The sequence below is a fragment of the Sturnus vulgaris genome, chromosome 2 (genome assembly GCF_052056855.1).
Source record: "Sturnus vulgaris isolate bStuVul1 chromosome 2, bStuVul1.hap1, whole genome shotgun sequence".
Taxonomy (NCBI): Eukaryota; Metazoa; Chordata; class Aves; order Passeriformes; family Sturnidae; genus Sturnus; species Sturnus vulgaris.
In genome coordinates, this window is record NC_142244.1 from 34,866,527 (window position 1) to 34,886,240 (window position 19,714).

Here is a 19,714-nt window from a genome sequence, read left to right on the forward strand (position 1 = left end):
GGGTATAAGCTACCTTATGCTGAGACTAGTAAAGTGCATAGGCATCTATCATGTGGGTAAACTGCAACTGAAAGGTCAGTCCTGAAAAATCAAAAGCAAGCTGACTAAGGATTTCCTCCAGTCTTCTGCTAAAGCCACAGTGAACAGCGTATGCCGGAAACTGTTGTTTCTCCTTCAGATTCCAACGCAGATTTCAAGGACGCCTTTACAGAGCACACCAAAGGGACACCCTGCTTAAACACTGCTCACTGGGTGGAAGGGTGCTGAACATTTTGAAAGGGAGAGTGCCACTCATTAGCACTCGTCAAGCACATTTACATTCCCTGGTAATATAGCAACTGTGGAGCTTCCCATTCAGATGAGGGCTGTGTGCACCTCTATCTTCCCTTCCAAATCCCCTCTATGGCCTCATCTCTGCTGAGCAAACCCTCCTCCTTGGGAAACACCTGTGCAACCTCTACTTGGCTCACACAGGGTGAGAGGAGCTGTGACCTCAGCTGAGGGCAGGGAGCACAGCTCAGGGAGGAGGAATAAACTCTGGTACCAGTCCTGCATAGACATCTGGAATGCCCACCTGCATGATGTCCTGAAGGTTTTCAGTGAAGGACAGCTCAGCCTCTACCATGTAGAACTCCGCCAGGTGCCGGCGACTCTGCGAGTTTTCTGCTCGGAACGTCGGGCCAAAGGTGAACACGTGAGTAAAAGCCCTGCAAGGCAGCAGGGAACAGGCAGGTCAGGTCCAGCACACAACTGGTCTGTTACACCTAAAGCCCTCACTTTTCTCCCAGCATCTAGAAACAATCATGTTTCCATTTCATCTTTGACCAGTTTAATGGTACTGCTGAATAAGCTGCTGGTTACGCTCCTTCATCCAGGCATGGAGAGGGGTTATTCACATCTTGTGACTCAGAGACATTGCACACACACACAGTATTCAGCTGTCTCAATGTCATGCTCAGGACACTTTTTGTAACTGTGTGGGAATGAAACCCAACATTCTGCAGAACTGGATAGCTAGAGAAGCATGTGGATACTATACCAATCATGCTATGCTCATCCACGTGCCTTTACATTTCTTTGGCTGCAATGCCTGACCTTCACAGGCGCTGTGATACCCTAGTGCTCAGCAGAGTAGAGAGGGCCCCAGCAGAACGGGAGGTGTGTGGGCTGAAGTCCCCCTCTAGTGGCAAGGCAGAAGTTCATTGCTCAGAGAGCCATGGAGATAAAGAACCGGGCTCTTCCACACTGCTAAAAATGGTTCAGCTGAAAGGAGTCCCTGCTGCAGAGAACACATCTGGGAGAGCGTTTAATGCTGAAGCAACCAACGCATTTCCTATTATGAAGCCACTTCTCTTCCAGCCACCTTCTGGGGATTCTATTTAAATACATCCTCTCTCGTTCTGCAGTCATGTCATGCTGTGTTTCCACTTCCTTCTTGGGAAACCTGCCTATCAAACATGAACATACCTTTACAAGTTTTGATTTTATGTGGGAAGCTGCACTCCAAGCAATACCTTTTTTACACTGTGATCTATGAGCACTTGAGCTCCTGGACACCCTCAAGCCAGTGAGAGCTTCCCAAATACATGTCATGACATCTGTGTTTCCCCTCATCCTGCATGGGAAGAATACCATGATTGGGGAAGAGAGTAAGCTGCTTCAGAAGAACCATGAACTGGGCAGCTGCTATCTTCGGTACATCTTTAACTTGATGTTATTTTCAGCTGCAGACAGCGTGTAGGAGAAAAAGAATCCAATCAGTAGAGATTAAGCACAGTTTGACACTCATGAAAGGATGCATGCTAATTGCTGGGGCTGGCATTTGACTTGCATCTTGCTCTGCAAGCTTTCAACTTAAAAAGGACGTTCACTGAAGTTTCTGAACAGGCTAATTTTGTTAAACCGAAGTTTAAATAAACAACACCACAAAAAGCAGCATTTTTCCTTTGCCCCTTATGGAGACATCTGTGCTTCAAATAAAGGAACACACACATTCTGCTTCACTCATCTGTTCCCTCATGTCACATGTTGGTTAAAGGTTACAATCCAAAGAAAAGAGCACTTTCTTTTTCCTTGAGTTGCTAGTAGTAAACACACCAGAAGAAAGTTTCAGGTCAAGACTATAAATACATAGCCTGCCTGTAGGTTTCTTTTCCCCATGGCTCTGTTTGCCCTCCACCAAAACCCATACTGTTTCCACTTTGCTCTTGTACCTGCACTCTCTCATATATGACTACAGCATCTACAACCAACGAATTTTGCAGCAAACATCTTCCTTCAAGCACTATTTTCATGCATATTTTCAGCATGCTACTTTTTCCTCTGCTGCCTTTCTCACTTGCTGAGATGTTACTGTAAACTTCTGTCACTCCATCATCCTCCTTCAAACTGCCCTTTGCTGTAGCATCTACAAAACCTCAGCAATGTTTAGATAAGTGATGTACCAAGACTATTACTCACTGCACAGGTCATTCACTATTATATCATCAGTTCCTTGTAATCCCCCATCTGTAGCCACCTGTTGTCTTGGGTTACACAGAAATTCATGTTTTTCTTCACATGGCCTTTTTGGTTTGTTTTTTTTCCCATGCTCCTAACAGCACCTGGCACAACAAGGTCTTGGATCCAAAGTTTAAGAGACTCAACTGCTATAGCAATACAAACAACAAATACAAAGCAGTGAGTCACTAAGTCAAAATCATTTTATGTTTAAGGCAGAACTGGTCAAAAGCTTTTGTTTGCCAGGTTGTGGAGGTCGGCCTACAGTAGAAAACAGGGGTTAGAGGCAGGTTCTTGCTCTACCTGCACCCTGCACGTTTCAGGCTTTTACTAAAATATTTCAATTTGAGTTCTTTCAGTTAAAGAAAGATTTTTTCCTAAATAAATTAGTTTAGTCACAAGTTCAGCTTGTGACTGAGCCAGGATCAGACGCAAGATGAAAATATTGTGAAAAGCTTGTAATTGCTCAAGACTCATTCAGGTCTGCTCAATTTGATGAGCAGATCTCTAATGTCTCGCTGACATGAAGGCCTCAAAGTAACACTGAAAATTAAAGTGTGACACTAGCTGGCTAGCATGAGATCCTTTCCCACAGAGCAACAGCCTGGCTTCAGGGAGAGACATTTCTCAGCAGCTGTCCATGCACAGGCACTGGCACTTCAGTTACTGTAGGTTACTGTGGCAGGACAATCTCCAGCAACGCAGGCTATTAAGAGCACTTTGAATTGCACTTTTTTCCTACTGATCAGCAGCCCAAGCATGATGACTAGTTACTCATCTTTCAAGGGGCCTGCTGACTTCAAGATACCTAAAAGCAATCAAAAATAAAAATAAACCCACCCTCTTATTGCTCCAAGATGTCAGCCATGGTCAAACACTTCATAGTCAGAGATCAGTTTTGTCCTGCAAGAAGAATAAAGCCTCTCTGTGCCCAAGACAGCTTCTGGGAAAAGCAAGTGCAGAACAGCCCCCACAGGAACCAATTTCTGTCTCCTCAGCTCTAGGCACTTGTACACAGGGAGCCACCTCTGTTTACAGAACAAACCATTAGCACTGCAACTCTCAGACTAGCCCAAGGTGGATAAGTCTAAAGGCTCTGTGATAGCCTGTAGAACCTAACGTCACTGGTGTGGGGCTGAATTTGTCTGACCCTTGAAAAAAGGGAAAAAACACCACTCACCCCTGAGCCCCTCTCCCCATCAAACCCCCATCTGCAGGGCAGGGAGGAATCATTCACTTCTCAGGGTAACTGTAAAGGGAAAAGACAGATACGACCAACTGTGAGAACTTCACCAGGATCCTGGGACCCTGGCAAAGGGAAACTAAGCAGATGTCACACTGGCAAAGCGATCAAAGGAGCACAGTAAATGCAAGTCATCTGGTAACAGCAATGCAGCACTGACCAGAGGCCTGGACATAACAGAGAAACACAGCTAAAAACACATATAGTCACTGTTATCAGCTCTGTGTGTGAACAATTATTTTCCATCCAGACATTTATATACTGTTTACTGTGCCCTACCATTTAAGATATTAAGCAAATGCCCACTAAGCAAACCAAGCCTTTATTTGTACTTCATCTGCAATAAAAAACATATCTGTGATTTCATACACTGCTATATCACACTGAGTTTGTACAGCTACATCAGAAAAGAGGGATGGGAGTTGACTGTGCTCCGATTTCATGGTACAGAGAGCAAACCAGTAATTTTGTCTTGTGTGCATTCAGCACCTAGCACAATGGAGCCTCAGTGCAGGGCCGTGACTCCTATGCTCTATGATGCAAATAATCAATCATTTAGCATTCCCAGACCTCTGTAAGACTTCCAGCATTTAAAAATATCTTGAAAATTCTGTATAAGTCTCCAAAAGTGCCTAGGTCGGTTCGGGTTGTGGGCACTCAAAGAGTCTTTAAAAAAAAAAAAAAAATAAAAATCAGTAGTGCTAATTCCTCATCTCCAACAAAAGCATACACACAGGAGAGGAAAAAAAAGCCCACTAATCTGTTGAGCCTTTTTCCTGAGCCATTACAGGCAGAGCAGTGATGTCTGTAATGCTGTCCTTGTACGTGCTACCAAAGAATACAAGAGAGGCTTTGAAACGAGTCCTTTTGCAGTCAGCTTTGCCCAGATCAGAGCTCTGGACAGCAAGCCCGAGTGCATTTATGCAGTTCACAGGCACTGCCGGGGTCGACACCACAAGAAGGCACAGAGCCGCTTAATTAATTGCTCCCTTTCTCTGACTGTATTCCGCTCTGCCCAGTTCTCTGGGAAAATCTGAGAGCTTAATGTGGAGGCCAAGAGAATACCCACAGCACTCCTTCCAACACACTGAAACACATCAAAAGCCAGGGCCTCGTCCTGCAAAACGCTGAGCTTACTCACCCCAACCCAACAAAGGGCCAGCCACTTTTAGCTACAGGCTCCAAAGGGGAGTCCCTTTGGACACCAAAGCAGTACCTGGAAGTGCTGCTGGGGCACAGCCATCCTCTGCATAGATGGTGGAGGCTCACTATTGCACAGACCACACTTGCATTCTCCACCCTGTGAACAGCCAGAAAGGCAGAAATTTCCCCCCTTTCACCTTTATTTCACACACTACTAAAACAGTCTCCAGAAGCAGCCACCTTTGGGAGCTTTCTGCCACAGAGAATGAAAGCTCATTTTGTTTGAGTTCATTGACATTTCATTACAGAGGAAGTGAGAGGAACCAATTGAGAAGTAATAAGTATCCGTACCCAAAGCTGCTTCAAATCATTCTCTTAATTAAACTCATGCAATGTTTGTAGGCCTCAGCGTCTCTGCCTTACTGGCAACTTTTACGGTGCAATCCAAATAGAATTAATTGTGCTGATGGTTCCCAAGCCAGGAATGGATTGTGCTCCTTTTCTGAGCCAGGACTCCACGCTGCTACCGAGGTAATAAAGACTTATTTGTGCTGTTGAACCAAGGGCATATAACTCTGAACAAGGCTATTAATCAAGAAGATGCAATGCCTGCACAGTCAGCTTACAACCAGTGCCAAGGTCACACCACACAGTAGTGACACAGCTGGAGGCAGAAGCTGGTTCCTGTGACTCAGGGCTAAGCACTAAACCACACCAGTACACACAGGGAGCAAAGATGTTTTTCAAAACTTCATCACCCCAGTGATTTCTACTGTAAGCCATAAAAATACCAACATGGCAGAGGGGGAACAATTCATTTTCACGGTGCCCTCCCTGTCAACCCAAAATACAACACATGCCTATATAAACACAAATATATTGATTACTCTGGCAAGGTCTGCAGGGACGAGGTAAGCTGAACAGTGACTTGTGCCAAATCTCATCTTTGGCCATGTTAAATGAACACAGCATGTAATCCTTCAACACGGTGTTTTACCCACTCCATAATCCACCAACTCCTCCCTGCCATACACACACTAAAATCTAGATTGCAAGAAAATCTAGAAACAATAACTTCTAGCCCAAAAACAAAACAACACATGATGTCAGCAGAGAAGAGACCCTCAGCAAGATGACCCAAAAGCACAGGGGTTTAGCTTAATCTATCCATTGTCCTTTCTCCTAGGAGGGGAAGAAGTTAATACAGTGAGCCATCTGATTTAATTTCACTCTATTCTGGCATGACCATATTCATTTTGAGCATGGAGGACCTGCCTGCTCCACTGAAATAAGCAGGTGACTTTGCTCAGCTGCCAGGACACATCAGTTGGCTGCAGTGCTTGACCTGAACACAAATGAGATTGTTCAGGGATGCTGAAATTTGTATGTTGAAAGATGTTCTGGCCTTGTGCACAAAACCACACACACACAGACAACCATTCAAAATATCAGCCCAATGTTTCCTGGCTCTAGCTTTTGGAGAAGCTGGAAGCCCAGAGCTCCTAATGATGATAGCAAGGTACAGATGCCCAATAGTGTGGAGAAGAGGCAGAATATTTTAAATCTTTGAGCTGGGTAGACCGTGTTAAAAAACACCTGTCAGAGTTGGACAGAAATGTCTGGGTTTTAAGTTCAGTGTAAAAATAATACTCCCATTACGATTGCCTGGTGGTTTGGATTGTGCCCAATGAAAATGCACATTTCTGTTGAAAAGACAGCAAAAGGGACTGAATTTTACCCAGAACAATGAGTTTTGGAGGACTCCTCATAGGCCATTCCAGCTTGCCCTCTGGGGACATGCAGATGAGGAAAGTTGCATCTTGACAAGGACTTTTGTAGCAGTGTGTGGAGCTCAGGCCTGGGCAGCAGAGCTGGTGTGCCAAGTGCTGAGGTTTCGGCTCATGCTGCGACGAGATGGGACTGTACTTCCTTTTGTAAGCAGCCAAAAATAAATACATTAAAAAAAAAAAAAAAAGAAGGCTGTCTAAATTCCCAGACAGGGACTGGGAAGTGCCAACTTCCCCCTGCAGCCAGTCAGACTGGAGCAATGCAGCAGCTTCTCTCGCTGCAACCTCTAAAGGGCAGGGATCCACGATGCCCAGGAGGTAGCATGTGCACAGCACCCTCCTGCCATGCTCCAGGACCTGCTCTCCCCTTGCCACAGCCTCTGCTCCAGCTTCAGCAGCACAAAACAGAAGATGGGACAAGGATCCCTCCCAGGTCATCCCCCTCTGTTTGAATGTGATCCAGACACACTTGAGTAATTGACAACAAAGTGACCCATATACCCTAATTATCTGGCAAAGCACCCAGAAATTTGTTTATTAAACCTCACAGCAGAGCTAGACACTGGATTGTTAAGTCTACAGACGGCAAGAGAATAGGGGAAAACCGAGACAAAGGACGTAAGAGTTACTCAGAACCATACAAGTATCTGTTCCAGACTCAAAGACCACATCAGCCTGTGTTCTCCACCCTTTTATGCAACAGTGTTGTACTTTATTGGCAGTGGAGTCTCTTGCTTTGTCCTAGATTTGATATTATTGTTTCTAATTAAAGTCAATAAAATGACCGATTAGCAATGAAAACTCAAGCTGGGTTGATGAAAGCCACCAGTGTAGTTGAGGATTTATTCAAATAACCATTTCCCATGCTCTAGCGAAGAGAGATATTCTAGAAAGGAGCGATACAAAATGCTTCAAAGATTTAAATAAAACAGGTAGCTAAATGTTTTTCAAACTTAATCATCCCATTGACTCCTACTCTAAGGCATTAAAATACACTACCAGCGTATGGGGGGAACAACTAGGTTAAATCTTTTTCCTTTCAAAGGGGAAAAAACTCATGCTCTTTAGAAACTGCATTATAACAGCCAGGAAGAGGATAATTAATTTTAATTTTTTTTCATTTTTCAGATGAACATTGGTTTTATGAACTCTGCAAATATCAATCACAACATGAAAAAACATCGGCGGGTGCATTACTGAACAAATGGAGTCATGGTTCAGGCCACATTCCAAAGTTTGGGTGTAACTATTTAAAACCTCCAAAGCCTCAAATTCTACAGTAACTAAACAAAGTAAGCAACTGTATCCAAAAAATTACTAAAATCCATAAAAAACGCAACATGTTTCAGCTGACTATAACATGTAGAATATTCTATTCTACTTCATTACAATGACAGCAAATGGAAAAATTTCAGGGCATATGCTAATGGCTTTATGCATCTATTTTAAGGAAAGCTGTGGGAGCAAATAGGGATGAAGCTGCCTGACTTTACATCTCATCCTAGAGCCACTTCCTGAGGCATAGAGACTCCTTGAGAAGAAGGAGCTGCAGCCTGGACCCAAAGCAGGTTCATGCTCTCATAAGCCATGAAGTTTGCCACAGAGTTGTTTTGCCACTGATGGACAGCTGAGCTGCCTGCAGGCTTCTTGCTCGCCCCAGTCACTAAGTAAAATAATTTAGCAGAAGTCACCATAAGTGTGGCTGCTATGGCACAGGAAACATGTGGGCAGAGGGCTATGACAGCCCTACTGCCACTCACAAAGCCACAGCTTCTTAAACCCTTGCAGCTCTCACAGCACAGTCTGGGCACACGGATGAAGTGGAGCTGCAAGGCCCTACACACACGTGGATGCTGGATTCCCTCGACACAGATCCTACAGCATCTACCACTGACTGGAATAGGGATGACAAGTTATCCAGAGAAGGAAGAGGGACTATTCACTGGATTCAAGACAGAAACGTACTGGTTTCAACTTAGCTTACTTGTAAAATGAGGACCAGGAATTACAGCTGAGGACATGCTTCACCAGATGAGCATAAAACCAGCTCTTCTCTTGCTACCTGCACTTGATGTTTACAGCAAAGACAGAACACGAAGAGCACATAGTCCAAGACTGCTGGGATTGCATTCAGCCCTCCATGTAAGGATCTCAGAATAATGGCTGAACTGCAGCTATCCTCAGCACATACTCCCCATGCTTGCAAGCAGATTACCTGCTTACCCTCCCAAAAAGGTGGAGAGGAAAAAAGAACCAACAGAATTTCCACGTGGACTGCAAAGCTCCAAATAGCTAAGCAACTCTAGACTCATTCTTGTACCTACAGAGTTCATGTATTTGGCCTCCTAGTAGTACGAAGTCATTAACAGTCACTGCAGCAGTCATGAACCAGACTGAAGTATGCAGTAATTGATTAAAACCAGACATGTCACGGTTGCTTTTTATAGATCCAATTAAGTGTCAGCCTAATTAATGGAAGTTAGTGCACTAATTATAAGAGTCTGCATTATGACTCAGACTCAAACAAACGTTGTGCAAGAAATGTCAGAAATTTTTTTCAGACATCTAAGATAAATAATTACACTTATTTTTGTTACTCCTTAGCAACAGGAATGTTACACAACTGGACATCATTCCTGCAGCTGCATTCAGAAGAATTTAAAATTGTACAGTGTAGAGCAAATATTTGTTTAAAGACAATGCAATCTGTTTCATCATTAGCAAGTCATTTTGGAATCAAATTTTAAGAGCGTGTGTTGCCAAACTGCTGAGAATGAAGCCTCTTTTATGGAAGGCAGCCTCAAACACATCTCTTTTGAGCTCCACAGTGTTTTCTTGAACATCAAAATGACAGCTCTCTCTCTCATTCTCCATGCTTTGAAAAACACTGAAGTACGGGCATTTTAAAAGTGAAATCAGTGTGATTTTAGTGCTTCTGCAAACAATAGGAAATTCACTGAGTTCAGCTCTCTATAAACTCAGGCAGACACAGATAAAATAGTCTGGATGACTGAAATGCTTTTCAGACCCTCTCTGCAACCTGCAATACTAGTTGCAGGAGTGCAGAGAATACCTGGATTAGGCAGAAGAGCAGCAGAATACATGATGGTTTAGCAATCAAGGATATGTGCTTGAGGAGAGGGGCATTAATTATGCTGCATTTAAACCAAGTTTGATAAGTAGGTGTTAGCAGGCAGAAGTCAGAATGAAAGGCTGAGATTTTAACTTAGCAGGAAAACACAAGTCCTGGAGACGTTGAACTGAAATGGACCTAGAGAGATAATTCACCAAGATGGTATTGTGCCTGAAATAGGTGGAAAGGACAGTGAGAACAAAGGCAAGAAAAATCTTAGAAGAAGAAAATTACTTGGGCTGGAAGGGACCTCAGGAGGTCACTGGCCCAGTCTTCTGTTGAAAGCAGGGTCAGCAAGAAGGCCAGACCAGCTCAAGGCTCCACCTAGCTGCGTCTCTGATGAAGAACACCATTTCTCTCATCAATCTTTTTCAATGCTCGACTGATTTCTCCACTATTTCCCCCTTTACGTCCACTGGAGAACTTTACTTTTCTCAACTTATCTCCACTTGCCTCTTGTTCTTCTGTCATTCACCACTGCAAAGAGCAGGCCTGTCTTCAGAGAATCTCCTTGCAGGTCCTAACAGGCTGCTATTAGGTTGCTCCTCAGCCTTTTACGCATTTGCAGGGAATTTCAAGAGAATGTGAGATGAACAAGAGAGGAGAAACATAGTGAAGGCCTAATAAGAGAGAAAAGAAACAGGGCTAAGGAGGGCAAGGAATAATGAGATAACTTATGCTGCCATTTAGGGAAGGGATAGCTCCCAGAAGTTTTAGGAAAAGCAATTTTATTTAAGCTCATGATGCAAAAGGCAGAACAGACAGTGCCTGGGATGAAATGCGGCACAAGGGAAAAACACTAATGTTAAACTATTAACAAGAGAGGCAGAAAAGAGAGGAGCAGGTACAGCCTGTGGCAAAGGAGAAGAAAAAAAAACCTGCAGCCAACAAGCTGTACTTCTTGACAACAGTTGGCTGTGGCCCTTTCCAGTGTGCCTCTGAATCATCTTCAGCTGTCACAGACCCTCCAGCCCAGTTCAGGTCCCCAAAGGGGCCTTTGTCCTCACCAGAGGATCAGCGGACAAGGAAATACCACATGTACTTCACAGCAAACCAATGACATTTAAAACCAGATATCAGGACACAGACAGCCCTACACTTCTACCACACACACTGGTTACTGACTCATCCGAGACTGAGGAGACTGGAGAGCTGTATTACTGAATAAAGACTTTTCTGGAGACCTTAAAAAGCTCATAGATTTACAGCAGCTGACAATGATTCAGACACACTGAGCAGACAACCTAGATGCCGTCACTGCTGAGACGAGGCACAATGAAATGAGAAGTTGTGCCAAGCAGGCCATTTGTGTCACACTGAGAGACAAGATGAACTCCCCTGACCTTGCCTTCAATAACAAGCATACACAGCACAGCAGACCGTCAATAAATGCAGGAACATCTCTCTTCCCACTTATCCTCAAAGAAAAATCTCACCAACTATAAATGGCTCACTGTTCTCTCCTGTGATCAGGTACAGCATCTCAAGCAACCCTGCCATGAAACAGAGCCCTGGACAACACACAAGCTTGGGCATTCAAGTGATAGCCTGTGGTCTGCAGATGAACTCTGCAAGGACACAGAAGATAGGATTCCAGACTCATCAAGTAAGTCTTCTCCATAAGCCCCTTTCCAGCCTTTTCCAACCACAGCTTGGAGGCTGCTCATGGGCTCTGTAAAGCTAAAAACTAACCTCAAAATTACATGACTGCCTATTTGATTGACCTTCTGTTCCCCCTCTACATACACCCCCCACCAAGGACAAATTCCTACCTGCCTCTCATACCTATCCTGCTCTACCTCTCCTTTCTAATGGACTTCTGCAGGATCTGTCTCTCTCCCAAGTCCTACAAGTCACAAAAGAATATGGTCAAGACTGGATGGGGAAGGTTCTCCTCAGCATTTCTATCTCAGTCCCCTCCCACAAATTCTCAGGAACAAAGTGTTCTTGAGAGCCTTAAGGCTGCAACACTCAACATTATATTTAAGCTAAAGGTAATTTTTGAAAACTACATCATTCTATAGACATTAAGAATTTAGTCTGGTTAAAACAAAGTAAATTTTATGGAATCAAATCCAAAACAGATAAATCTATACTGTTTTACTTGATTTGTTTATTGGAAGACCAGAATATTTCCATTTTGGAGGTGAAAGACTCACTTTTTACTACTCTTAAGACTAAGGGTGAAAGTGTCAAGTCTGTTAAAGAGAGAGTTCTCTTTCATAATATGTTTGGTCTTCATCTACACTGAATTTTCCCAATAAATTAACTAAATTAGTACATTGAGTAGCTGGCATGATATCAGCACAACAACCCTTATTTGAAGGCACATTTTTCTGAGCAGTTGCAATGTGGATTCTCCTCAGTCATGGTACTTCAGCCAAATCACTGCTGGCCAGCAGCACTGCTGATACAGCCTGTCACAGACCAGATCTCAGGCAGGCAGCAGTGCAATCGTTTGCCACGTGCCAAGGGGGTTCATCATGAACTTATGGTGACTTTAAAAGCACTTTTAAAGTGACGAGTGGAATGGAAACCTTCTAAAAATGGGAGGGATAAAATCCTAGCTTTGGAAAACGTGAAGTTTAAAGACCAGCCTTTTATCTGGAGTTCTGACCTGTATTTCTAATAATATTTGCTGCCCATGCCTCATATGCAATGTTGAGAATCAGTGTTGGAGTTTTTTTATGTAATCATTCTTGCATGGTTTAATTGGCTGCTGATAAATAACTGCAGCAAAATTGTTCAAAGGGCAATTTTTGCATACAGATCAAAACATATAAATTTTTTCAGTAATCTCTGCCTGGTTTGTTCTCCCTGACACTGTCTCTTCCCAGACCAGCTCAATGTCTGCGATATGCTGAAATACTCAAGCTAGACATTCTTGATAGACAGGATGTTTCTCAAGTGGTGCCCCATCTGCTGCAGCCAAAGCACAGGTCACTTGGCAGCCAAAGACTGGCGTCATCTCAGATATTAGCTGGAGAAAGTTAATGAGGAAGAGGTTTGTTTAACTGATGGGGGAAAGATTTTGGTTCCTGGAAGATGGGATAACTGAGTTTATATGTGTTAGACTTAATTGACTGTCACACATTGTGACCTTTACTGAAAGACGTAATTCCACAGTTCAAACAATTCCAAAGAAAGAACATGGATTCTAATGATCAACCTGAAATACAATCTCACTCTATTATATCAGGTTGTACCCCTTAAATAGTACAGAGCCAGCTCTGAGACAGAAAGCTAAACTCGGCAGATTATGTCTGGTAAATACTTTTTCCATTGATATCACTCAGATACACCTTGCTCTCTAAGGATGGATAAATAAATTTTAAAAAATCAATGTTCTTCAGCATGCAGTACATTACAGCTTCATGTTCCTATTTTACAGTAGTGTGTTGTTCTTATAGGCATTTTGAATCAATCCAGGGCCATCTAAATTTAGACGTGTTTATTCATAATGGAGCATAGCTGTTCTGGGAACCTGTTCCTTTTATTTTTATTTTATTTAAGTACACTGAGTTTTTGAGGCCTGCAGCTCAAGTGGTATTAAATCCCTTCAGTCTTCAAAAATAAATGAAGCTCTTCTAGATGCAAAAATACTGCACTGATACATCACATAGCTTGAACTCTCTAGATGCTGTGAGACCCTCCAGAGCATAGAATCATTGAATGGTTTTGGAAGTGACTCCAAAGACAATGCTGGTTCTAACTCCCTGGCCATGGACAAGGACACCTTCCACTGCCCCAGGTTGCTCAGAGCACCGTCCAACCTGGCCTTGAACACACCCAGGGATGGAGCATCCACAGCTTCTCTGGTAAACCTGTGCCAGTGCCTCACCACTCTCAAGTAAAGAATTCCTTCCTAATATCTAATTTAAACCTTTCTTCTTTCAATCTGAAGCCATCCTGCCTTTTCCCTGTCACTCCATGCCCTTGTCCAAAGCCCCTCCTCAGTTCTCTTGTAGCCCCTTAAGTACTGGAAGGGACTCTAAGGTTTCCCTGGAGCCTCCTCTTCTCCAGGCTGAACAACCCCAGCTCTCTCAGCCTGTGTCCATACAAGAGGTGCTCCAACCCTCTGTCTAGGCTGGCCTCTCACCGCCCATCATCCAGCCACTGCCACTCAATCCATTTCTGGCAGATAACCATGGCAGATATCCAATGGATACCAAAATTACCAGCTGGGAATATCCCACAGACAAAGATGAAAACTTCTAATTTTGCTCACCCTGCCATTACTTCCAAATGGAGCTGGCCAGAAACTGTCAGGAAGGCAGGCACATTGAAGAAGTGGGTCTTTTCTGCAGACTCCTTTGCCTCGCTTGATGTCTGTAACAATGAGCAACAAGTCAGACCATTGGTGTTTAAATAAAAAGCACAGCACCCAGCTTATTTTCCCTCTTTTCAAAGCATCAATTTTCACTTTCCTACCAAGATGAACAGAGAGGAGGAAGAGAAGAATCTCTATCATTTATAGTTTGAAGCTTCATACAACATTGCTTTCAAAATTCAATTTCAAGCCTGATGAGAAAATGGAGGAGTGTTTTCTGTGTCAGCCCCACTGACTTTCAGAAAAAACTTTAAAAACAGTGTTATTTTCTTTTCATGGAGAAATGAATTTGTTTCCACTGGAAAAAGACAAACAGTAATAAAAAAAGGGCAATGTAATATCCTCTTAAGATTTGTTATTCAATCTTCAAAAATACCACAACCTAAACAATATTAATTTGGAGACATCACAGCTTACAAATCATATAGGCAGTGAAAAATAAACTGTTTAATTTCAGCTTTTGCATGCTTTTCCAGGTCATCAGATATTTTAAGCAGGAAAATCTACAAGTAATAGAAAATTTAGCAAGTTCAATGTTCCATTATGAAAAACCTCAAAAAAAAAAAAAAAGTCCCAAGAGACAGTAGGCACAGATTTAAAAAAAACCCACAAAAATTCATCTGAAAACAAGAATAACCTTTAATATTTACTGTGGGTGTCAAGCACTAGAATAGGTTGTCCAGAGAGGCTGTAAAGTCTCCATCTGGGAAGATATAAAAAACTCAGCAGTGGAGTACTGGGCAACTTGCTCCAGACGACCCTGTTTGAGCAGTGAGATGGATTAGATGATCTCTAGAGGTCACAACTCAGTGAGTTTTAAAGAAACATGAAGAAAAATGATACTGAAATATACAAGATGTTGAAACACAATGTCATCCCCAACCTTTGGAGGAGCCAAAGATTTCAGGAGGAAAACAGAACACACACTTCAAAGTTAATCTGAGGTCTGGCTGATCTACATTCACTTCCAAATGAAGACTTTCTTCTGAAAAAAGTTTGAAATACCCACTTTTCAAGGTGTAGCTCCTAGGAGTCAAGCTAAATGTTGCTAGTTCAGCTAAGGATGCCATTGCCTCTAGCCATCCCACTCCCCAACTAGCCCTGGCACAGAGAGCCTTGTTCACCAGCCTTTGATAGTCTACAACCTGCCATTTTTTTCAATGAGCTTGAAGGTGTTGCTTTTGTTCTCAAAAAGCTCTGCTGCTCATCACAAAGATAAAACAGTGACTTCCAAAAACCTCAGATCACAAGGCAGTTTTATCTCTTCATAGCATCACATTGAAGAAAAGAGCAAGCTTGCCTTGTTCCACAGAGATCAATGAAAATATGACAATTTGCAGCTGTAACCCCAGGACTTCTTCCTTCGTTTCAGAGGTTTTGCAGTTCTAAAAAAACCAAACACCAAACTCCAAGGATGCAGAAGCAGGCCCCTACTGTTTTCATCAAATAAACCCAGAGCATTTGCTCAAAAACAATGAGGATATTAATAAACATCAAACATTCATATACTGCAGCCCCAGAACCATCACCAGAGCACTTAAAGAGAAGAGCCATGGTTTCTGGTTTCTTTCCCTGCAAGCTTAGTTCAGACATTGTTTGTTTCGCCAGTGAAAAATCCCACCTAATCCTGTAGGATGCAACTTCTAAACAATGAGAAAGAGACAAACTGGAAGCAAGAAAAGAACAAGAAATCAGCCACAAAATCTCAATGCTTCCCCCAAATCCACAAACAGGATACAGCTGTCTCCAGGAGCTGGGGCCTGGTTTATTTATAATGACTGTGTCATTTTTCATTCTCCAAATCAGATGTAATCTCAGAGAGACATAAGGAAAATAGAAATACAGTAAGTGACTGGAGAAAGTGACACAGTCTACAACTCTACTGGGCTTCTGAAAACCTGCAGCCTGTTTGAGAGGTCACTGAGAGATACCATGATTTATGTCTGCACTGTAAGCAGCTCCTGAAGGCTTCTGACAGAAGGTGAAGAGTAAACACAGAATTATTTAGATACCATTTTACTGCCCCATCACCATCTGATCACCTCCCCTCTCTGCAGCTGCCCACTTGCTCTCCCTCATCCTAAGGCACAATACTCCATACAATGGGTGTTGTGAGCTGCAACACAGCTCATGCAGAAAACTTTCCTATGCAGGAAAAACTGAATGCCTTCCTTTTTGTTCAGAAGAGACACCTTCGGCAAGGGGATATTCCATAATTAGCAGCTGCGTGTTTCACAGGTATCAGCTAATCCACTGGAGGTGATTCTTCCACTTCACACATTTGAGCACAGGCTAATATTCCCAAGTGTCTGTGCCCCAGATTCTTGTTCAGCCTTTTAGATCAAGATGGCTTCTTTATTATATGAAACCACAGCCACCGGTACAAGACAAATGGTAGGGGACACTATCCCTTCACTGCTGACACTGGTTTTCATGCCCGTGACTAGCAAAACAAGGCAACACACTGTGGTGCTTTTACTGATGGATGCTTCTCCCAATTCCCAACCCCAAAACATGGACTTGGTAAAAGATTAGGAGGGGAATGATAGGTTTCCCTTCAAGCTCTTTCCATCCCAGAGTCGAAAACCACCCAAATTACAATGGAAGAAAAGGGAGAGGAAATCTGTATGAAACAACTTGGTGTCTCAGAGTAAGCGTGCTATAAACACAATAGTATTTGACATCAACTTCAAAGGCTTTTTATTCTCATTCTAAATACAAGAACAACTGGATTTAGTACCTGTTTTGTTCTCCATCTCCTCAAATGTCTAATGATTTAATTTAAAATTATTCCCTTTGATGTCAGTCTTGTACTCACTTCTCCTTGAGGCAATTAGCTTCAGAAGAGTACAAACTGTTTGATTCCGTCTTACACTCTATGCAAGCTAAAAGCATGAAGGGATCAGAGAAGACTTGAAAAGCTCATAGAAATCATTGCTGTAGCTCTAAGCCCAGGCCCACACCACCATGCTGCTGCAGCTTTCCAGAAACACTGGGATCTTTAATCCAGATTTGCCCTCTGTGACACCTCATTATTAACATGATTGGATTTTCCTTTTTAGACAACCCCTGCAAAATTCCTAACTTCCAAGAAGTCTTCTTTACAATTCCAGTCCTAATTCTGATCAGCTGGACTTGCACTGAGCAACAGCAGCTGGTTCTGCTGAGACACACATAAATACGTACTGGAATGCATAACGTCTCATGAATACAGACTGGACAGGCGGATATGAATCAGGTAGAAATGAGCAGAAACTGGGAGAGCTAGAACATGAAAAAGCAAGCTGTCCCTCAGCTCACGTCCAGGCTACCCTGATCCCTGCCAAGCCCACTTCTGAAGTACCAGACTCCCAGGAACTGGCTGCCTCCCAGACTGTCACACATCTCTAAAAGGGAGAACACCTTACAGACACTAATATTGTTGTGCTTAACTGTGATTCTCCCCAGTAGATCCCACCTTTCTTCGGTGCTGACAAGAACATTTTTCAATAGTACCGAAGGGATAGCAGGAGTAAGTTTCTGCATCTTTAGCAGCAGGTACATATTGCTGGTGCCACAGGTGACACAGCCATAAACTTGCACCTTCAGGAACCTAAAAACTTCCACATTCATTCCTCTGAGTGAGGAGCAAAAAGCCCCTGAAAGCCCAACACTGTACAATCTCCAGATGCATTTTAGAGAAGAACTATACCTGGATGATTCTTCAGGTTTATAGTTAAATATCCTTTCAAGTAATGAAATAGCCTGATCCAGACCCTGGGTTCAGCCAAACACCATCCAGGTGCCATGAGGTGTGTATGTGGGAAGAGACAAGCCTCACACAGAGCACATTTTACCTGTGCTGGAGCCAACAGGTAGAGCACAACACTCCTTACATGTAGAGAGTGGTCCCAGGAAGGAATACAGCCAAAGGCCATAAAAACTGCATGTGAGATCTACTTTACAGAGCTGTGAATGCCTGATGTAGCTGTTAGGCTTTGGAACTCACTGCATGCTGAGCTCTCTTAAGAGGCTGCAGCTGGGCAACAGGGAAAGTGGCTGTGGAGACCCACAGTGAACCAGCTGGAGTATCCTGGGCCAGACAGGCTCTTACAGAGCACAGAGAAGCCTCCACCTTCTCCACAGCAGCTGAGAGCAGCCATACAAAGAAAATTTTCCAGGGAGCAAAGTGGAAAAGAGAGCAAGAGACTCAGAAAGCAGGGAGTTTTCAATACTGCAGACAGAGTGGGAGGCTACTGAAAATAGCAGGAAACAGACATGCAGCTGGGTCACAAGGACAAAAATAAGGCAGATTTCCTAGCATGCAGCCAGAAGGGGACTGGGTAAAGTTTCTTGCAACATACAAAGCTGCTAAGAATTTTAGACTTCAGAAGAAATAAAAGAAAAATAAGAAAAAAAAAAACCGGAAAGAATCTGTGCTGAAGTGGAGGTGCTAAAGCTGCTTATATAGGGGAATTTTTTTCAGATTAAAATAGAATAAGGGCTATCTGCTCCTGTTGATCTGCATTCTCCCTATTTCAAGAATTACCTAATGCCGCTTGGATGATAACAAAACACTGCTTTCAACAGTCAAAGCTCTTCTAGTATTTTCCATATATTTACTTTAAAGAAAGAAACACAAACAAGATGCTTTCTCCCCTACACCCTTCCACCACAGGAAGACACTGTCAACAGTGCAGAAAGCCACAAGTTGGTGTTGCTGATGCTCTCCATGTGGGTTAGGGTCTGCCTAGTCGTCTTCATACTTCATGCAGTTTCTCCTCAAACCTACACTTTTCAGTAGAAAAGTTTCCTCTGGAGTCGTTACCATCTTGTGACTTATTTATTCTTTAAAATATCCTCTGCTTACTGCACTCTTTTCATTACAGTACTTCATTTTAAAAACATTTAGTTGGTTTGCCCAGCAGAGAGGGAATATGGATTCTCCCCCATTCTAATATGACAGCATCCCAACCAAAGCTATGTACAGACTAATCAGTATATCCAAAACCAAACAAAGATAATGAGGAAGCTGAACATATAAACAAACACAAATCCTACAAGATTAAGAGTTTTAGGAATCAAAGACCATATTTCAAAAAGCCTTTTCATTCTAACTTCAGATACATTTTTCCCCATCTCTTCAATTCACATGTAAAGACATATTCCTACTTTCTTCACTTTCCATCACTTCAAAAGATTGCACAGGCCTGAGCAGCCATCAGACATTAGTCAGAGGATTAAAACTGTGCAATAAGTGAAAACAGATATTTGAAGGCAATAGTTCACAGTGGGTGCAAAAGCAGCTTCTACTTGGGTCCCAAAGGCTATTCAACTAAAATCTTCAACTTACTCCATCTGCAGCAGGTCAGCTAAACTGGTGAGACTATTAATTCTATACACTGCTCAAGAGAGCTAAAAACAAAAAGAAAAACCAAATCCAAAAGGCAGAAAAAACTCAACCCATTAACAGTAATTGTATTGCAACTACTACAAATTCAGGAGTAATAGGACACCAATTCTGGTTGCAGCTAGGAGAGAGGTCTTAAAACTTAAGGAACAGGATTTAAATATTTTTTGAAACTGAAGAATCTAATTTG

General features: G+C 42.8%; 1 protein-coding gene across 3 annotated transcripts in view; it reads right to left on the reverse strand.

The window, feature by feature from the left end:
- Nucleotides 1–19,714, reverse strand: part of NARS2 (asparaginyl-tRNA synthetase 2, mitochondrial) — a 48,549-nt gene that overhangs the window by 19,096 nt on the left and 9,739 nt on the right. For 2 of the 3 annotated variants that reach the window (XM_014875724.2, XM_088159246.1), the window contains exon 3: nt 575–707. In XM_014875724.2, the coding sequence (XP_014731210.2) occupies nt 575–707 (133 nt within the window). Of the gene's footprint in view, nt 1–574; nt 708–14,033; nt 14,135–19,714 lie in introns of all 3 variants that reach the window. The other variant, XM_014875721.2, reaches the window with a different exon arrangement.